The sequence below is a fragment of the Chelonus insularis genome, unplaced genomic scaffold (genome assembly GCF_013357705.1).
Source record: "Chelonus insularis isolate UGA/USDA-ARS -01 unplaced genomic scaffold, ASM1335770v1 contig_74_pilon, whole genome shotgun sequence".
Taxonomy (NCBI): Eukaryota; Metazoa; Arthropoda; class Insecta; order Hymenoptera; family Braconidae; genus Chelonus; species Chelonus insularis.
The window spans coordinates 297,621-319,014 of NW_023276734.1; the positions used below are offsets into that span (position 1 = coordinate 297,621).

Below are 21,394 nucleotides of genomic sequence, written 5' to 3' on the forward strand. Positions count from 1 at the left end.
TCTCACTTACCTGATCAGGAATTGTATTTCTGTTGATCGTCACAGATCTGCTACGACAAAGTAAATGATACGAAAGGATTTGATGAACGACCTTGGTGAGATCTTCTTGGGCACCGACGTGCTGAACAACGACGAGAACGATGCAAAAAGAATATTCGGGACAAATGCCCTTGTAATAGCAGTGTCACTTCCCCTGGAATGTCTCCACTCCTGTAAAGCATGCAAATAAGGGTACGCAAGGGATTGACTGGGATAATTTCTCCAAGCAAATATTGAAATAGAATAACTTTTATTATAAAAGAATGATTTCCAGACAATAATTCGTAGGGTTATCCCCCCGCGTCCTGAAGCGAGCTGTATTGTACCTTATAAGCTAATTTACAATAAGTTATGTTTAAGACAAAAGCGAGTTGATGACCCGGGTACGGGACGGCGAAGTTAACAATTGTTATTTCTCCAATTTAATTGTTTTACAATTCTGATTTGTATAATTAAGAATCGGACAGGCGTTACAAAGTGTGTTTCCACGTCTTCTCACGGACTCGCCCTAATGCCCTTGAACAATGAGGTTGTATTAGGTGTGAGCTCATCAGTGAGTGTCCTCTTCTCTTGGAGATGCTGTTACTTCGCCCTGGTCGGGACTACAGGTCTGGTATTACTCGTTGTCGAAAGTCCTGATGAACTCTTTGGCTACCCGGCGCCTCCCTGAAGGTTGCAGAGTCTCGTCAGCGACTTCCCTAGCACCTGGACAGCGATTCGTCGTGGATGCCACGAATCCGACCTTGTTTTCCGACTCCCGGACTGACTTTACTTGTCGTGATGTTAATTAGTTACAGTCAAAGAGCAGCGTTTCGTCTTCGTGTGTTCGCAGCAACGGCGGAAGCCCAACAACTACTGTGATTTCTCGTCGGCGTGCTCGAGGCTCGTTTTGGCGGGACCCCCTTCCATGTAGGAGCTCCACCCACTCCGCTCTTGCAGCGCCTTCCTGACTGAAGCTGGTAGTCATGTCCATTTGTAACCTTGGGTGGTCGTCCAGGAGTCTTCTATACCGACGGCTGGTTTCGGTGATCCTCTGCTTGTCCTGCAACAGGGCTAGGAGTGTTGGCTCCCACAGATGGAGTGATGAGTAACTTTGTAGTTCCTTTTGACGATACAGATGTCGCCACTTGTCTCGGAGGGTCATGCTTCGTTCACGTATTGTAACAGTGTAAAAATTAAAAAAAATCATCGAGTTTTAAAATTCAAGCAATCTGCTTGGTTAAAAAAATCCATAGATATAAATACAAATATGAGAAAGCAATCAAAAAATAAATTCGAAAAATTTTTACAAACTGATGAATAATGCTGTTCATGGAAAAACCATGGAAAATTTCCGTAATTACAAAGATATGAAATTAATCCCGAGATGGGAGGGAAGGTGGAGAACACAAACTCTATATTTACAAATGTACACATAGATGATACATTCAGGAATATGACACTTCTGATTATTCTGAAAATAATATTTATAGATTAACTACAATGTCAATTTATTGACATTATTTCATTGTTATCCACATCATAATCAACAGTATCATCATGTGTTCCTTGGAAGCTTGTAGCTCCTACATACTTATCATTCCAACATTTGGAACAAAGTTACGTTTGACAGAGATGAAAGCTTTCAACATCTCCGTGTCGTCCCATTCAAAAATAAGCCCTTGTACTACTTTGTTTCTCACACGCTACGTCATTGAATATCATTATTGAATTAGGTTTTGCTTGCTCTGGTTTCGCAACTTCTTCATGATCATTAAAAAGGAAATAACCCAAACCTTTTACAGATTTTAGTAATTTTTCTAAAAACTCATATTCGTTATCGTAATATTCCTAATCGTAATCTATTCGAGTGTATAATAAGAGCTAAAAGAGCATTTGTTTGACGGCAATTTGCGGGACCACATATCACGTCACGAACGCTACACGGTAATAAATTACCATGATGTTGAATTTTGACTGTTTGTGGCACAACGTTGTCGAAATTCGACACCGCTAATTGAGTTCTTTATTACTCAAACTTTATCTCGATTTCAACTGAAGAGCTAGAGTATAATTGTGCGATTTGTATGGAAATTATTTCTGTATGACTCAGGTTATGACACCGTACAGACGTAGCACCGGCTTAGTCAATACTATCTTAAATGCACTGATATTCGAGTTACACATTCCTGGATATCAGTATTGTAGACATGGAAAAAAGATACAAAAACGACTAGAACGTGGTGATACTGGTGTAAATTCATTGGATGCAGCGTGTAGAGAGCATGATATTGCATATTTGACAAATCGAGAAAACGCAGAAGCAAGAAACACAGCTGATAGAGTACCTGCTGAAAAAGCTTGACAAAGATTTTTTGCTAAAGATACGAATTTAAGTGAAATAGCTGCTGCATAAGGAGTTACAAATATCATAAAACTTAAATCAGAACTCGGAATGGGTTTGAACAGAAAATTAGGAAAGGATTTAACGAAAAAATCCCTGAGGCAAATTAAGGATTCTGCAAAATTTATAATGAATTCCGGTGCAAATCCTATAAAATTTGCATTAATAGCTGCAAAAAAAGCAGAAAAAGAAATTGGTGGAAAGATAAGTGTTCGAGTTCCTCGTGTATTACATGTGCCTACTGAAGTTAGCGGTGTTTTACCAATTATACTAATATCTACGTGCAATTGGAACTTCAGCTGGTAAAGCTTCAGGCATTGCAAAGGCAGTTTGCAAATGATGCTAAAGCTGCTCACCGTCAATTGGATGAAGCAAAATGTCACAATCGAAAAATAGAAGCCTTTAGTAGAGGTCTATGTTTTAAACGTTAAAAACGAAGATATGGTCTACTTTGAAACCAGTGAAAAAAACGTATAGAGCTACCACATCGAGCATTAACTAAAATCAGCATTTCGAGTAATGCAAAAATCATGAAAATTCCATACTTTCATAGAGTTTTTATAAGAAATGATTTACCGAAATCAAAACCATGGGAAAATGAGTCAGCTATTATTAACCTTGATGATAAAGATGGACCTGGAACTCTCTGGGTGGCATATAAAAAACGAGGGAAGAAAGCAATATGTTCCGATAGTTTCGGTAATTTAAAACCTTCAACTTGACTTCAAAAATATCTCGATGTTGGTAGCCTACTTAATAATCATACGAAGCAACAAGATTATTCGACAAACCGTCTGGAGACTTGGTATGGAATTTAATCTCAAAAGCTATATAAGAAGTAAAAATGAGTGAAAGTACTTCAGTCATGAATTTTTCGTTCAATAAAAACGCTGTCTTGTCAGTCTTCCACATTAGAGGTACATTAGTTACCACCTATTGAATTCGAAAGAACAAAAAATTATGTACTGGGTCTTGTTGAATTATTAATATTTAACTCTATTGTAAATATTGATTATGGAAATAATAAATTTTATTACAATATAAATGAACGAGATAAAATTACTAAAATACTAACAAGAAGCTATAAAATTGATGCATCACAGCATCAGATATAAAAAAGAAATAATTATTATATTGCCAAGAATCCGCCAATAACAGAGAATTTTCGATCATGAAAAATTTATAAATATCTATCGTTACCGATAACAACGAAAACCGTGTGGACAGTGAAAACTTCAACACAATTAGAAAAGCGGAAAGATTTAGATCAAAAATAGACAAATATAATATTAGCGTTAATCCTGTATTATTAAGAAAAATTAATTATATAAAAAAAACGAAATTAATCATGTAAAAAACAGTTTTTATTTTCTACAACAAGTTTTACAAAGAACATTTTATTCTTTTGTACACATTCAAGAATCCTTAACGAATGGAACAGAGCTATGATTACAGTCGTCCTTCGGCGGATGATGCTCGTAACATCGTCGACACATTTTAAAATATTCATATGATTTCCATTTATTTTGGGTATAGTTACCAATTTTACTGCTGGATGACGCTGTATCAATCTGCTGTCGGTAATTATTACTGATATTTTTTACTTGATGGCGCTGCTACAGCGGGTAAAAAATTTGAATTTTCAAAAACTTTCGTCAGTAACTGTTACTTACCTCTTTACCGAAGGGCGTTGTTATTTCGGTAATTTAAATTAAGTTCTTCAAAATCTCCGTCTAATTATTACCAATATTCTCTATTGTATGACGCTGCTATTGTGGAGGGTGCACGATTTGATTTTCAGAAAAAATTTAGCAATTAATTTATCGTCTGTTAGAGGGTGCTACAAGTAAATGAATTATTAACATGAATTTGATTACATTATTTCGAATGCATTGAAGTGTACTTTTTGTTGAATTAATTGTCTTGCTTTGTACAATCATTTAAGATGTTCTCTTTATGTATGTCAATGAATTTGGAGTTATTCTATTTTCCACTAAAGTAGTAAAGTGCCAACTTATTGCGTTTGATGAAGTCCAGGAACATTTTCAGCCCTGTTACTTTATACGGCTTTGTTGTTTCCAATTCTGCCATTTTTTTCTTAGAATTGTGGGTATGATTGGCAATTCTTATGTTATCCACATTTATTCAGCAATGCATTACTGTATTTTTTAGTAAAAGGCGTTAACTTAGCTCTGAATTCGATAACATTTGTGACTAAACTGACATGTCAGAAGTCTTTATTGTCTTATATATCTCACTTCAGAGGTCAATTTCCAAAACACATTTCCTAACAACGCAATTTTCTTCGTCTTGCGATTCTTAGAATAATACGTCATATTTTTTTGGAGGAAATGACGTCATAAAACATTATTTTATTATGGGAAATGAATTCATGATCTTCCTTATTAAAAAATATTGAGTAATTTTTTCTTATAATTTTTCAGGTATTTGCAGTAATACTACTGCACCGTCTGTTAGTAGTATAAATAGGATATTAAGAAATCGAGCAGCTGAAAGAGCTGCTTCGGAATTTGCACGAGTCGCAGGATACGGTTTATACTCAAGTGCAACTCATTCATATTTACAATCTGTCCATAACCATCCAAGTTCTCCTCATCTCTCAATGAATTGGCCGTCAACCGCAATTCCAGGGCATTCATGGGTACTCCCACCTTTAATAACCGGGATGTCAAGAGCTGATTCAACTTTTTTTCTTCCCGGTTCAATAGATTCTCACGATACGAATCCATCATCAACTATTACGACTGATTCTGAACATTCTATTCGAGTGACTGATGCACTTACTCGGAGGTACTTACAAGGTAAAAGTAATATTTTATTCTAAGCTATAAAAGAAATCTGTAATGTAATATATGATGTAGTCATTCATTTTTAAATCATTTAAAAAGAAGAACAGTTGTTATAAATATGCGAATGTATTTATTTACTGATGAGAAACTTGCACATTTAAAGATACATTAAGAGTGGAGCTTTCTAAAATTTCATTTATTATATTTTCTGAAGTGTCGTGCGTCTTCGTCCTGAGAAGGACGATTCAAACAAGTAGGACAAGCCCATAGAGCGTAACTCTGGAGAGATATAATGATTCCGCAACAGCGCTACCTAGGACGAACAATTTTTGTGCGTTAAAAAATACACAAGGATACACGTAACTAGCTTGCAACCCTGAACTATCGCTACGAGTCCAACTTCAATTAACCAGGTGCACCTGGTCCTGCATATCATGTTTTAACTTTGTAGCCTCAGTTACAGGGCTTAGAATTCGGCCTACTGTGTTATACTTCATCTGTTTTGGTCGATAGTTACACTTACGCGTCGTGCATTCTGTAAAAAGTATTTGAAATCTATCTGTCAATTTGCGCAAATTTCCGAAACGGCTCATCCGATAAGGCTACTTTTTTTTATGTAAATTGTTCATAACAATTCAATTTGCCATAAACAATGCAAAAAAAGATCTATGCAAGATATTTGAGTTCTTCTAAGGCGTAATTTTTTCTTTTGCTGAAAAAATGTTACCAACTGTGTTACATGAATTAAACACATACTCCTTCTATTTACAAAAATTGAATTTGTTATAAATAATAAAAAACGGGATCTTTTTGATAAATTTGAGTTTTTTCAACGTGATTATACACATTACGTGGACAAAGTCGTGTGTATTTGCCAGTTCTAAATAAATAAAGTTTAGTTTACTTGTGAATATACTTTTCAATGCAAAATTGGTTGATAAAATTTTGTCTTTTTTTCAACACAGGTTTATGACGCAATTACAAGAGATAACAAAAAAGTAATTTCTAGAGTCATAGATTACACTTCTGTCCGTCAATGTATATTCTTTTACATCGTATTCACATGTACGTTCGAAGTGCGGTTTTATGTAAAATAAACTTTTTAAATTGAGATAGTTGACCTTGAATAAATGTAAAGAAGTTGAAAATTGCTGAATAGTCAAACATAAGTATGTAATATTAACTGTAATTACTCTATCTTCTCCATTAGACAAGGTGAAGTAATAACTATTGCATTGTTTTTTTAGTAGTTTTATGCAGTTCGAAGAACTTTTAACGCGTCTTTTCATCAGATAGAGAACAAGAGTTGAGCAAGAATATGATTGTGCATGTGGCGTCAGCCTTTCAATGCAATGCAAAATGAATTTAATGTAATTTCGTAAATTTACTATGGAATGTCTTGAAATGTTAGTTGATTTTGATTGTAGAATAACAATTGAATATTTCTAGTGATTTAGAATAGCACTAGCACTAATGATTGACTCAAAACCTCAAGATTGTCTGGAAAAGAATGTGAATGGCGTGTACACGTAAAAGAGAACAGTGAAAGAATGGCGACAGGAACTTCATGAGTCAAAAAGGACACTGAAAATTAGTCAAATGAGTGACTAGATTAACAATTATTGATTATTTGGTCGATTGGTTATCGACCCAGTCCCAAGAAGGCCGCCGAAGTTCCTGTCAGCTGGCAAATTCAAACTGAGAATTGATTGGGTTTAAGTCTGGACTTTGTGCTGGCCACAGTAATAGTTGAAACTTTTGAGAAACAAGCTGGACTGTCCCTAATACTTAACTTCCTCGGCCGACCACCAAGTTTTTTTTTTAAATCACTTTTGCACGTCTTTCTTATCCTTTGAACTGTACTTTGACTCACATTTAATATTGCAGCCATTTGACGTGTACTATTGCCTTCGATTAACATCTCTTTTATTTTATTACGTATTGATCTTGAAAACTGCCTTATATTTAAAACCAATTGAAACTGTATTTATATTACATATTTGAGTATAAATATTAAATATATAAGCGGTTTCGGTATAAATTTGTGTATTATTGATTTATTTAATCGCTCAAAGAAATAAATACGTTGCTTTGTCAAGTAGCGGTGCATAACTGAGTCACACACTCAACGAAATAAACAAGTTCAAACGCGTTTCTACTTTGATTAACAGACAGTACGTGCGGTTTCTTTTTGCGTGTAGTAAGTAAACACGTCGCTACAGTTTTAAAAACAAAAGAAATGAAAGTTATTACCTATTTTAAAGACATTGGTTCAGTTTTGCACCAAAGTGTATGTATGTATGGACGTCAGCGTTTCTTCCGTTTATAATATCTCGAGAACGGATTAAGATATCGACTTCAACCAAAATTAATTCGAAAGATATTATCATAAAGAAGATCTGAGTAAAATCTGAACAAATGTGGTAGAGCTGTTGTTTTGTTATAACAAAATAACTAATAAAAAAATGAAGAGATTAAATATTTAAAATACTTTTAACTCAAACAATAACAATTTCATTTGAAAATTGAGTCGATACTGACAAGACATTATTGTTCACAACCAAATATGACTTTCAACGATTACAGATTTTTTATAACAATAAGTATTTATTGAATAAGTAATGTTTTTGTCACATAGATTTGGATGCTTCCAACAAACATTAATTATAACTATTAAAATTTGTGATAAACAATTACTAATGGGAAGTTCGTCATGTTAGCACAGATAATGTGTGCTCAGACCTATTTTTGCTCAATGAAATTTTAATCTTCTGTTTCTTATTCTATATTTACAGTTTCTGGTGATAAATTTGATTTTGATTTTATCGAGACTGCTCAAATCAAGATTTCTAATATTAAGGTTAATTTAAAGATCGTTCTCGCTGAAATTAAAGAAGAATGTATTTTAGGATTAGATTTCTTAATCAACTCTGGTTCATTTACTGAATTCAAAGATTTTTTTAATAAAAAATTCTTAGAAGGTAATAAAGTTGTTTCAAATTAATTCTTTTTCGAATAAACTTCCAGAATTTGTTCTAGATTTGTACGAAGGATCTTTAGAATTTTTGGATGACAGTGTGTTGCGAGAGGTTAATCGCAACCTGTCAGTTGGACTCGCTCTCGTCCCAGCTCGTGCTCAGTCGAGCTCACCCGATCCGTTCGCCCTATCCTAGCTCTTGTTTCAGCGCTCGGCGAATTCTAGCTCTTCTTCTCCAATCTAACCAATGACAGTTGCTCTATCATTGTGTTAGGTCTACCGACGCCGGCTACAACGTGTTTGCAGCCATTAACGCTCAAGCGACGCTCAAGTACACGTGCTCGATTATCGCTCGCTCCTATTTTGCAAATCCTAATCATCTCAAGCTCTTGATAAATTCTATTCAGTTTCGATAAAGTTCAGTTAAGCTCGTAAATTGTTAATAAGTCATTGTTAACGTGAAAAATACTTTATTTTTGTTATAAAACCTATAATTAAGCTCAAAAAAAATGTCTATTGTGTATGTGCACCTCTCCTGACCACATCCTACGGCGTAGCTCAATCGCTATCGATCTTTTAGCTCTAACTAAATCAACCCAATCAATAATTTTCGGTTTTCAAAATACACAGTGATAAACTCCGTTTCGAAGGACTATTACTGAAGAATGTAGATATTTGTGCGAAAATTTTTTTTGATTCACCAAAGTGCGCAATTTTACAATATGAAATAAATTTTGGAAATGCACTTTCTATTGAACAGGCTCCTCATCGTATTCTTTACATTATAGGGATAAAGTTGATTCAATTATGGAAGAAATGAAACAACAGAACGCAATGGCTGCACCTCAATTGCGGACGAGGCCCAAAAATGGAGCAATAAAATTTCTCAGTTGCGGACGGGGTCTTGACCATCATAGTCTCAATTGCGGACGGGGTCATTGAGGGAATATTCAAGTACCAAAAAAGAATTTAAAATTAGCTCCGCCTGCAAAAAAATATGCGCTACCCTACAGATGACGTGAACGCTGATCGACGATCAAAATGTAAGACTTTTCTACATTATTTGAAGAACTTGGCAAGTTGGTTCTGCCCTAAAACACTTTTGTTAGAACATGAGGTTTTCGGTAGGATATATTTGTGGCCCTTAAAAAGGCCATTTTTTGATTGGAGCTGCTGTCTAAGGAGCAGTATTCGGTAGGAATTTTTTAGAAATTTTTTGGACAAAGTCCAATCTAGAAATTATTTTCATTTCATATTTCAGCATGAGTTCTCGAAGAAAGTTCTCCTTTTCCTGGGTTTTTTTGGATGTCGTCGCTGAACTTCGAAGTTTAATATAAATATCGGTCTGAATCGATTTGAGTGCTTCTAAAAATTGAAACAAATTAGGGTTCGCGGAGTTAAACATTGCATTTAATTTAGAATGAAATGACTCACAATTGTTTGTTGTGCGACGAGTTGTCTCGGAATGTTGAGCCCAAATTTCGGGAGGAAATGGCGAATTTGGTTTAATATAGTTTTCGAGAACATAGTCGCAGAAACCTACGACTCTTTTATCATCTGGAAGTATACTCATAATATCATCAGTGAAACAGTCACTGACTTCTTGAGCTGGTAAAAAAGGAAGTCCGAAAAATATTTTAAGGAAATTTGACAAATCATTATTTGTTCGGTACTCAGCAGCTAAGCCGAGATCTTGAATTTTACGCCACCAACTTTGGCCTAGATGAAACCAACACCCAATGATTTTTGAACGAGGGAAAACTCGATTAAGAGCTATATGAATGGATTTTTCGAAGTCTACGAGGATCAAAGATGGATTGAAAGACAAATTAAAAGCACCAATACGTTCAAGAATGATTTGAAAAGCTCGTTCATAAGTCGAGCTGGATTTGTCGGGCAAGAGAAAAAAAGCCAAAGGCATAAAAATATTTTTACGCAGACCGTGAATGATAAATACTTGTTTGAACGGTTTAGGACAACTGTAGAAAGTTCCGTCGATGAATATTTGGTCCATTTCTGACAGTGCCGATAAATTAATGGAAGTCGTAAAAAGTATAATGTTGGCTTTCCGGTCATTCGCGGAGAGTAAATTTTCACCCTTATTGCTGATGATTGCTAGTTTATCAACAGCATCATGGGTTTCTCCAAATGTCTTTGGAATTTTCGGGAAAATTGCCAGTCTGCTTCTCGAAAGATTTTTTCGTAGTTGCTGAAGATGACTAGTGGTCAGAGTATCTACGTCCCTCGACTTCAGCTCCGTTTGAATTAATTTTGATGGACAAACAGAAACATCATCCATGGCCTTCCGTTTTAAGCTATTATTTAAATGTTGCACATTTAATCGAAGGAGATCTTCAGCTTTATGCGTGTGTCCGTCTCCGGATCTTTCCGAGATGACGTTCGCATCCGTCATCTTAAGGAAGCTCTTGCACTGTTTGTTAGTGCAAGCCCAGCGCTGAAGATCTCCTTTCAATGTTCTATGAAACCGGAATTTGAAGCTATCGATGACAATTAATGTTCGACCTTTCTCACTCAGCATCGTCTCCATGATTCGCCGAATTTTCAGAATCGATTGATGCTTTTGCTCGGAGCTTTACTTGCATTAATTACAAGTAAAAAGTTTTCTCCGAACCAATCAGCATCACTTTTCCCACCTACTCCTCCCCACTTTTAGATTTTTGGACTCGTAGGAGGAGACAACGCCAAAGACCATGGAAATTACCTGGAAAGATCCCGTCCGCAACTGAGACGACGATGGTCAAAACCCCCTCCGCAACTGAGACGGTTTATTGCTTTTCGTCCGCAACTGAGAAACAGCGAACGCAAGAGAACTTTGTAATGGTCCTTGGGCTTCTGCTATTGTTCTTGTTCCAAGAAAAGGTGATGAAATCAGATTTTGTGTTGACTATCATAAATTAAACGATGTCACAGTTAAGGATTCAACACCAATTCCACATTAAGAACACATCTTGAATATGGTTCTTGGTGCTTAATGGTTTTCTACCATTGATTTAAAAAGTGGATGTTGGCGAGTTGAAGTTGCTCTGGAAGATAGACCTAAAACTGCTTTTTGTATTTGGAATGAGGTTTGACAATTTAAGGTTCTTCCTTTTGGCTTGTGTAATGCTCCAGCCACCTTCGTTAAACTTATGAACATAGTTTTAAAATGTCTTCTCGGTAAAATTTGTTCAGCTTATTTGGATGACATTATTATCTTCAGTAAAAGTCTAAATGAACATTTTACTTATCTTCAAATCTCTTTTGTAAGACTTTTACTAGCTTCTCTTAAGATAAATCCTGAGAAATGTATATTTTTCCAAAAAAAGGTATTTTCCTTGGACATGTAGTTTCTGGTGAAGGACTGAAGAGTTCTCCCGATAAAATTTTTGCCATTATTAATTGGTCTGTTCCTAAAAATAAATGGTGCTGTGTTATCTCAAAAGATTCTACTTATTACAAATGGTGAGACTGTTTATGAAGAAAAAGTTATTATTGCTCAATTTAGCAAAACTTTAAATAATCGTGAACGTAACAACTGTATTACAAGAAAATAATTATTAGCCATTGTTATTTCTGTTAGCATTTTCGTCATTGTCTTCTTGGCAAGAGGTTCACTGTTAAAACTAATAATGCTTATCTAACTTGGTTACTTTCTTAAGATAAAGTAGCTCGTCGGTTAGAAATCTTGTTCCAATATAATTTCGAAGTTCAACATAGGCCTGGTTATAAACATGGCAATGCTGGTGGTCTATCTCAGCGTCCATGTGATTGTAAAAAATGTCTCAAAATAGATTCTGATGAAAAATATGATAGTAGGCATATTTTCCGTGGCGTTTATGAAATTAACAATGATTCGATTGGATCAAATTTCAAAATGACGTTAAAATTTGGAATTTAATTATCAAATTCAAAAAGGAGAATAAAGTTCCCGCGTTTAATGATGTTTCACATTTGGATACTAACTTTTAAATTTATTTACTTTATTAAAATTCTTCAGAACTAAAAAATGGTATTTTAGTTAAACGTCGGGAAGCTCCAAATCTTTCTCATATTATTTTTGACGTTGTTATTCCTCAAACTAAAGCCTCAAACTAAACCCCTAAAAAGGGTCCTCATAAGAAATCTTGTGGTCAACTTCAAATTTATAACGTTGGTTCTCCTTTTGAAAGAGTTGCCATTGATATTTTTGGTTCTCTTACTAAAACCTCCTCTGGAAATAAATTTTTACTTGTTGTTACAGATTATTTTACTAGATATTTTGAGGCAATCTTTCTGCCTAATCATCAGGCTTCTACTGTTGCTGAGGCTTTAGTAACTCAAACATTTTGTAGATGTAGTGTTCGTATTGAAATTTATTCTGATCAGGGTAGAGAATTTGAATCTAAAATCTCTAAAGAGATGATGAGTCTTTTTGGTATTATAAAGACCAGAAACACACCTCTTTATCCTCAATCTAATGGTTTAGTCAGAAGGTTGCATAGGACTATTCTCCAATATTTGTCTAAATATATTAGCAAAAATCACAAAAATTCGGATAAGTAGATTTTTTTTTATTGGTCTATCGTTCTTCAAGCCATAAAACTACTGAGTTTCCACCAGCTGTTTCGATGTTAGGCCGTGAATTAAAATTGCCCATTGATCTTCTTAGAGGAATTAATCCTTCAGATAATTCTTCTATGGATAATTCTACAACTGATTTAGTTTTTAATCTTTCGTTTTAATCTCACAGTGAGCAGAAACTATTGAAATATTTCTTCAAAATTCCTTGCGCAAGGTGAAGTTTGTTAATATAATGATACTGAATCATTTATTCAAGAGTCAGATTTAATTTCAAAAGGATGCGTAGTCAGTCATTAATTTGGAGAATCAACTCAATTGAGTTGGATCATTTAACCTAATTATTAATTGAACAATGAATTTACGAGTAAATAACGAAATTTTCAAATAACTTTGATTTTGTAAGGAACTTGTATTTTGTTTAGTTCCGTGACCTTCCAGATCTTGGTATTTCCTACTTCTTGGGTTTTTATGAGATCTTTCCAGTGGTTGTTCCTGATGAAAATGAAGGAAGGTAAGGGAATTGACGATGAGAATTTCAATTTTTAATTTGACTGACGGACGATTAGTTCTTAAAAAATCTTTAATTGTATAGAATCACGTTGATAGTTCTATTTAGATCATTTTGGTCTATTTGGAGGTTTTTACCCACCGCAGAATTCCTCCCTCTTAATTATTTCTTTAATTTTTTTCAAAGCAGACAGAGTTGAGCAGCAGTATTAGAAACTAGACTGAAGTTTTAATTTAAATTGTTTTTGAAACTGTTCTGAATTAAGATTTTAGTTATTTACTTAGAGATTTTTATTTTTAACTTAATTTTATTTCAGCCTAATCCAATACTGTGCTCAACTAATAGGTAATTTTTCGAAGATGGGGAGAAGTGTAAAATATTTGTATGCCGTCATTTAATGTTTAATAGACGAGGGTAGAGTTTGTTTATCCTCAGTTTTTGACTGAGACTTGAGTTGACAGGACGTCTTCACTTTTGTAAATTAATAGTAGTCAATCTTACAATATATAAAAATGAGACTATAATCAAAAAAATAATAAAATAAAAAATTATGTCCAAGTAAAACCCGGATAGGTAATCTATTTTTCAAAAAATCTCTTGTATTGAAAAATTTTTTCTTATTCAGAATAATTCAACGTGTATATCAACTGTTATGTAATTTTGCTCTTGAAAGGTGTCAATACGTAAACCATATGCTTAACCTTAGAGACTTTAAGTTCCTCTTTTTTGTCCTAGCCTTTCGGCCAATAGACAGGGATGAGGGGATTTTCGATAGAAAAAGTGCAAATGTGTGATTTATATAAAAACAATAACAAAATTTATCGAATAAAAATTATTGAAAAATTATAACAACAATTTAAACGTTACCAACAGATGATTCCTATTACTCTGGTCGAGATGAATTACAATTAATTGGTCCTTATTCGATGTTTCAGTCAGCGCAATTATTCACTTTTTCTCGCGAATATTATCAATACAATACTCAAGACCTACGATTTCAAGAGATGTTCCACGACGATCTGATCTCGATCTTACTTTTTCGACAACTGACTGATGCATCAAACCTTACGTATTTATTTAGTCGAATGTGACATAATTAGAAGTCCCTTGCTTCAGGCGCGCACAAGTCCTTTCGCATGGTCTTTCCCTTTTTGGAAAAGCTAACGCTCTTCTTACGTCATGTACTCTTTTTTTAAAATTTTTTTTGCTTTTCGCCACGTGGGTTTTCCAAAAGCAAATAAATATCTGAAAAATGACATTACACAACACATAGGTCTTTAATCTTTTATAATAGCTAATTTTTGACAATATGATTAATGTTCGTTTCGAGTAAATCTTGTTTTTTTAATTATTACTTCAATATCCGGGGTGAAAGGTTTGACAGCATTTATTCAATTTCTGTTTTTTACATTAGAAACAAATTAACAATAACAAGATGTTACGAATTTGTTAACCTCTCTAGTATTGATTGAATGTCCTTAAAATTATGCTGAACGGAGTTTAAGATTAATTGTTTTATTTTTCTACTTCGCCAATATTCGACAGCGCTTGACTTGTATTCGTAGCTCAAGTCCTTATCATTAGTTGTATATGTGACAAGTGATAACTCTGGTTTATCAAAAGCAGATGTATGTTCATTGGCCTCTGCAATTTCCATTTTCCAATCTTTGAATAGTTTTTTAATGCCTTGAGATATTTCTTGTATCGTATCAATGTCACTACATCCATTCGTTGCTGACAACAATATATTTTAGAAATTATTTTTCATTGCATTTTTTTATTATTTATAGATGATTCATAAATATTCATAAGTTGGAATGTAGCCAAAAGTCATTGAATTACGTACAATCAAGTAAATTTTTTTCTCAGTTTATGATCAGTAAAAACATAACAAATAACAAAAACAAGTAAAAAATACTTGTCTCTTGAAATTTTTTCTGATGAACTCAAATTCAAGTATCTGGAAGTCATCTAAATGTAAGCTTGGCATCAATTTTCACAGGTATCCGGAGATATCCGTTCTGTCCGAGTTGCTCGTTTTTTTTTCTTTCGATATCAAACAATCTTCGCAGAAACTGTTTAATTGTTCCAGTACAATGAATACAAACAATTTTGCGAAAAATTTTAAATAATCAATATGAGCACCGAAAAATCAAGATTACGTATAACGCATATACGCCTTAAGTTATGATCAACTAATGAAAAATTGTCAATTCGTTTACTATTATATTTAAAATATAGGAGTAAGGAAAATACATGAATTGATGAGTAAATCGAAGGACACATTTTGCAATGTTTGTAATGACTTTGTTTCTATAATTATTCTACAATCAATTCCTTTTTTATTCAATCATCGAAAATAGCCCCCTTCTTCTGAAAAATGAAAAATTGGCTTAAATATTTTCAATACAATCGAAATTTTATGCTTAAACAGAATTTTATTGGCAGTCACACCAAGTTTGGGGTTATTATGCTGTGTCTTAAAACGTGATAAATTTTTCCAAAAAAAAACACTTAAGGAAATATTTCATCTCATTCATTGTTGGTTCTTAGACCAGACGTCACCAAAAGATTAGTACAAACAAACGTAGTTCTTGTTTATTTCGATTTTCTTTCACAAACTTACGCACCTCCTAGTTTGTGGGTGTATTTCTCTTAATCAAAAGCTACCTTTGCTGCTTTTCATCATCTTGATAAAAGTAGTTTCAAAAGAGTCATTTTTTTTTGGAAAAGAAAATGTCTAGACATGTGGTAAAAAAATCAGCTGTATTTTCCGAAGACAACATTATCACTTTTTTGAGTGAAGCACCAGATGCTATTTATCTTGCTACGAAAGTAATAAACATTTTGTTTTTATTCGTATTTGAATTAATTGATCACAGTTTTTAACTTGTGTTTTATTTAATTAATTTGTATGGGTTAGCTTAATTTTTGGTATTACCGGTGCTTTTAGAAGGAAAGAGTTCACCAACATAAAAAAAAAGGATTTATTACTGATGAAAGATACTTTATATGTTCGAGTACCTACAACAGAAACCGGTTGTCCTATATCCTTTACTATTGTAGGTGTGCTTTTTGGTGTTGTTAACGAATACACAGCTGCAAGACTGGATAATTAAAATCACATGGAATGCCAAGTCATTTATTGAATGAAATAGACTCTTTTTGCTTCCAATTGATAATGAAAAACTAAGGACTTTTATAAAATCATTTTCATCTTAATTACAAAAATGTTCCTCGAATAAAATTTTAAGAATTAAAAAAATTGATGACTTGGCCCAATTTTCTACGAATTCCGGGAAAAAAATATGAAACATGATAACCGTATACTTTTTCACTAAAATATATGTAAATTTTTTCAAATCATAAATGCTCATGAAGTATTTTAAAAATAGAACATCATTAATATTGGGCCAAGTCATCAATTTTTTTACAAATAAATATTTTTTTTTGTTAATTTAAATCACTCCAAAAATCGCTGTTAATTCTTAAAATTTTATTCGAAGAATATTTTTGTAATTAAGATGAAAATGATTTTTCAAAAGTCTTTAGTTTTTCATTATCAATTGGAAGCAAAAAGAGTCTATTCTATTTAATAAAGAACTTGGCATTCCATGTAATTTCAATTATTTTTGGTATCCAAACATTCCAATAGTCTATCACATATGAATGTTGTTATATCAGAGTCACTGAGGACGTGGACTTGACACAAATTTTACCGACATCTGGTGAAGTTGGTTTTGGTAGGATTTCAGTTAATTTTGTAGATTAAATCAAGTAAAACGCCAAGTTAGCCGCATCTTTTTTCTATAATCTCTTCAAACTAGTAACGTACTATTGACTTATGAAATTTAAGTTAATTTTGAATTACAAAAAAAAATTATCTTCAGAATCAAAAAAATGTAGAACTTGGCTCAATTTTGCTTTAAAGTCTGCCCAATCCAGTTTCAAATGTCCTTATGTACGAAGAACTATAATATATGAAACTATTCAGAGAATCATAAAAAATGGGCCAAGTTCCATAGTTTTTTGAATTTTGAAGATAATTTTTTTTTGTAATTCAAAATTAAGTTAAATTCCATAAGTCAATAGTACGTTACTAGTTCGAAAGGATAATGAAAAAAAGACGCGGCTAACTTGGCGTATTACTTGATTTCACATATTTTTTTGATCGTACTTTTTTTTCATTTATACTAATTTCACTTAAATATGGACTTGGCGCCAATTTTTACAGGCATTTGTAGATGCCTGTTTTGTTCGGATTTTACTCCTTTTCAAGTGAAAACTTCTTTAGGCATATTGGAGCAATTTTTAGTAGAAGACAAACTTGTAAGTTCACATTACCAAACCATCAGCGTTACCGATATGGTAACGTTAATAGTATGTCTATAGCTATGATAGATATTGAAACGTGGACTAATACCAATAAGTTCAATTCACAAATTATAAATTTTCAATTATTCATACTACAATTTATTCAAAAATTCAAACAAACTATTGTTATATGATAGTTTTAAGTTTCACTTCTATCACCAGTCCCTATGATTGCCTGAAATTTCTTCTTTAAACTCACTGTAAGATTGCTACGACGATAACAATTTACCCAAGTCGAAATATTTGTTCTACTTTGATTCTTACAGTTCTCTTTATCCTACATTTACTCTCTAAATTCTCTTTTTATTCTCTTTTAATTCATAATTTTTTAAAAAGAAATTCAAAAATTTCGCTTTATTGAATATATCTTGCTTTTGACCTCAATGTTCTCTTCAACTTCTATTTTACGACTTCCAAAACTTTTACATTTTCTATTTTCAAATACCTACAAAGTATGTACTGCATGCACATCCTGTTTTAAACCTTAAAAAACTATTTTACTTCTCTTACACTGATTTTAAAATTATTCGGTAATTAATTTTTTAATTTGCAATACACAAAAAACGAATATCGTAAATTAATATAGTGATTATATTATTATGTATGTATTGTTTTTATCATAAGTATAAAAAAATTTAAACTAGATATATTACAAAAAATTTATATATTTAATAGCTATTCTGACTCTTTATTATTCACAAAGTGTGATACATATTCTTGATATAATTCCTTGCCGAAATTATCATTATTTGCTCTGATTTGCAATTTTATGTGTACACATACGCTAACTAAACATTCAATTGGAATAGCAACTATGTTCTCATTTGAATGACATTAGTTCTTACCCTGTCAGACAGATGTAGAAGCTGGTGTATATTTATAGAGCAGAACTGAAGACCGTACATGGCTTGAAATTGTTGTACGAACTTATGAAGTAAGTCATTTGCAATATCAATAGCATTTTCAGTGATAGTGTCAGAATTGAGAATAGCGAGTCCCATAACTAAACACAAGTAGTGCTGAAAATAATCTATTCGCATGATACCTTCTAACACAGGAATAGAATAGCAAAAGAACCATATTTTTAGTTCGGAACATTTCCAATGCAGCAAATCTTTGATAGTTCGTGGCATCCGATGTATACATTTAGGAGGTTCTATACTTTTTAGTCTGTCATCAATGATATTTATAACGGCATGAAGAGAAAAAACATGATTGCTACAATTTTTTTACCACGCCACCATCAACGCCATGCATCCTGTCAACTGCCATGCCATCAATAAAATCAGGCATTAGTCTTGATAATGCCGTTTGACCTCTGACCCCAAAAAATGGATTATCGAATGTTGCTATTGAAGCAAATTGTTGACATAATGTTGATGATCTTAATATCATTATATCTTCATACGGGTAAACATGAACGTAGCTTCTTCGACCAATTTGTAGATGATTACCTCTTGTAAAACAAGCTGGACAGCTGAAATATCCATTATATTGAGTAAAATTTAAACAGTCATTTTTAGCAGGAAGATCACATGTACCCATCAACAATATTCCTTTAACAGTAAGAGGATTACAATGTCTTGGTCGAAATATTTCAATACCATTGGCGATTTCTTCTAGATCTGGTCAAAAAGCGTAAAAAAATTTATTCATATCAGGCTTGTTATTTCCATACCACAATCCCAAGAGTAGAGTATTTTCTTTTTTCTTGCGTACTTCAAAAGGGAGCTCATTTATTGTAAAATACAGAGGCCATACATTGACTTGAGATGAATTGAACACTGGAACTCCATCTGTGTACCAGCTGAAAGATATGTTATTCGGATTGGAAAGAAATCCGTTATTATACCATGATTGATAAATTTCTCCGTCATAAATGTCAGTCATCAGACCAAACTCATTTGGTGTTTCAAATCGATGTTGAAGTAAAGTATAAAAATTTTCTCGTGCAAACATTTCTTTTAATTGTTTAAGAAAAGGGAGCTGAATGAAATATGGATTTTTACCTCGCCTCAGACAAGAAGGACAAACATCTATTTCAGACAATAAAGATCGCATACACGTTGTGCAGTAATAATGTTTAGTCATTTCAGACTCTTCGAACGAAAAATATTTTTTGAATTTAAACAGGCTCTTCTTCTTTAAGCCTTGCCGTATGCAGTGTAAATTTATTACAGTAATGATATCTCCGATACATGATGGTGTTAGATTATGATGCATGAAAAGAGCTAATATTAATAGCATGCTTTCAGCGATTGTTAAAGGAGCATTATGATACAATGGTTCAGAATCATTTTGCTGTTGTACGAAATCTTCATCTCCATCTTCATCATCTTCTGTATTATCAGTATGTAGATTTTCTTCCATATACACCTCATCAAATATCTGGTATCCTGCATTTCTATTTTCAACTTCAAATATAAGTTGTTGCTCCACCATAGGTTCCTGCACAATTTCTTCATTTCTACATAAATAATACAAAAAATTAATTTTCAAAATATAATATTCTAATACTGAGTAGTAGTATGTTTATGAAGAACTGAGATTACAAATGCATACCTTTGCTCATTGCTTGCATTTAACTCTTCAGCTTCAATAAAAATTTGTCTTTCATTCAGTTGATGTTCTCTTTCATCTGACTCACCTCTATAATAAAAAATAATAGCGTTAACTAGAATAACTCATAAATATACAGTTTAATTGAATAGCTTTAGAGACAATCAAATAATATTATACTTACATATTATTTTCCTGTGATAGCTCTACATGAGCATGATCTTCACCATCGTTACTTTGTAACAAACGTCTAATACGATCACGCCACCGTCTACTTTGAAGATCATTGAGAGGTTTTCGTGACATAATTTAATTTATAAAACTCAAGCCACCCTGATCTATTCAGATGGTAGATGTTATCGATAATGAAGCTTCAAAACCTCAAAAAAATCCAAAAACTTAGAATGAATAAGTTTATAATCCTGATATATTATTTGTAAATGTATAACCTAGAATGATGTCCTCGGTGATATAAACTCCAATTCGGATAACAGACAGCTGTCCGAAAAGTCAACACACTCAAATTGTTCATGTGCAATAGCTCTTAATCGTTAACTCACTCGATAATTGATTGTAGAGATCTGATTCATAAATAACCTTATTCTCATATCAGAAAAAAAAATTGAAATCACTTCAAAAAGTTTTATACTAGATACATCTGATAATAACGGTTATTTATGATATGATATTTATTTTTAAGTATATACAATCTTCTTTATCGAAAATTTTTTAAACACATTACGGAAGTAGATGTCACTACTACATAGCTTCATGACATCACGTGTCAGAGTAAAAAGTGAGTCATAATAATTTTATAAAAAATAATTATTAAAAATAATACATGACAATAGACCGTCCTATCAATACAAAAAAAATAAAAATATTGAAATAATTTTCATAATTTTTAATGTTTCTCAAGAATGGAGAAAAAGAATACAGATAAATTGAATTACTTATGGATAGCGTAGTATTTGTTGGCGTCTTTTCCGTTGCTATCTTCGTAAATTCTAGAATCGTATTATCTTCAAAGCTGTAATGTCTCCTGCAGTTTAGTTTAGAGTTACAAAAGATTTTAGCGTGTCATTCATTTTAATAACAAATCAAAATGGCTTCAAGAAAAAAGAAATTTGCCCTAATCTGGTGGGTGAACACAACTAAAAGTGACATATTACCATTAACGAAGC

The 21,394-nt window shown here is 32.9% G+C and overlaps 1 protein-coding gene across 2 annotated transcripts in view; it reads left to right on the forward strand.

Moving 5' to 3' along the window:
- The window catches only part of LOC118071107 (phosphatidylinositol 3-kinase 2-like), a 187,913-nt gene that overhangs the window by 123,732 nt on the left and 42,787 nt on the right, over positions 1-21,394 (forward strand). For both annotated transcript variants that reach the window (XM_035090061.1, XM_035090062.1), the window contains exon 4: positions 4,867-5,244. In XM_035090061.1, the coding sequence (XP_034945952.1) occupies positions 4,867-5,244 (378 nt within the window). The remainder of the gene's footprint in view (positions 1-4,866; positions 5,245-21,394) is intronic.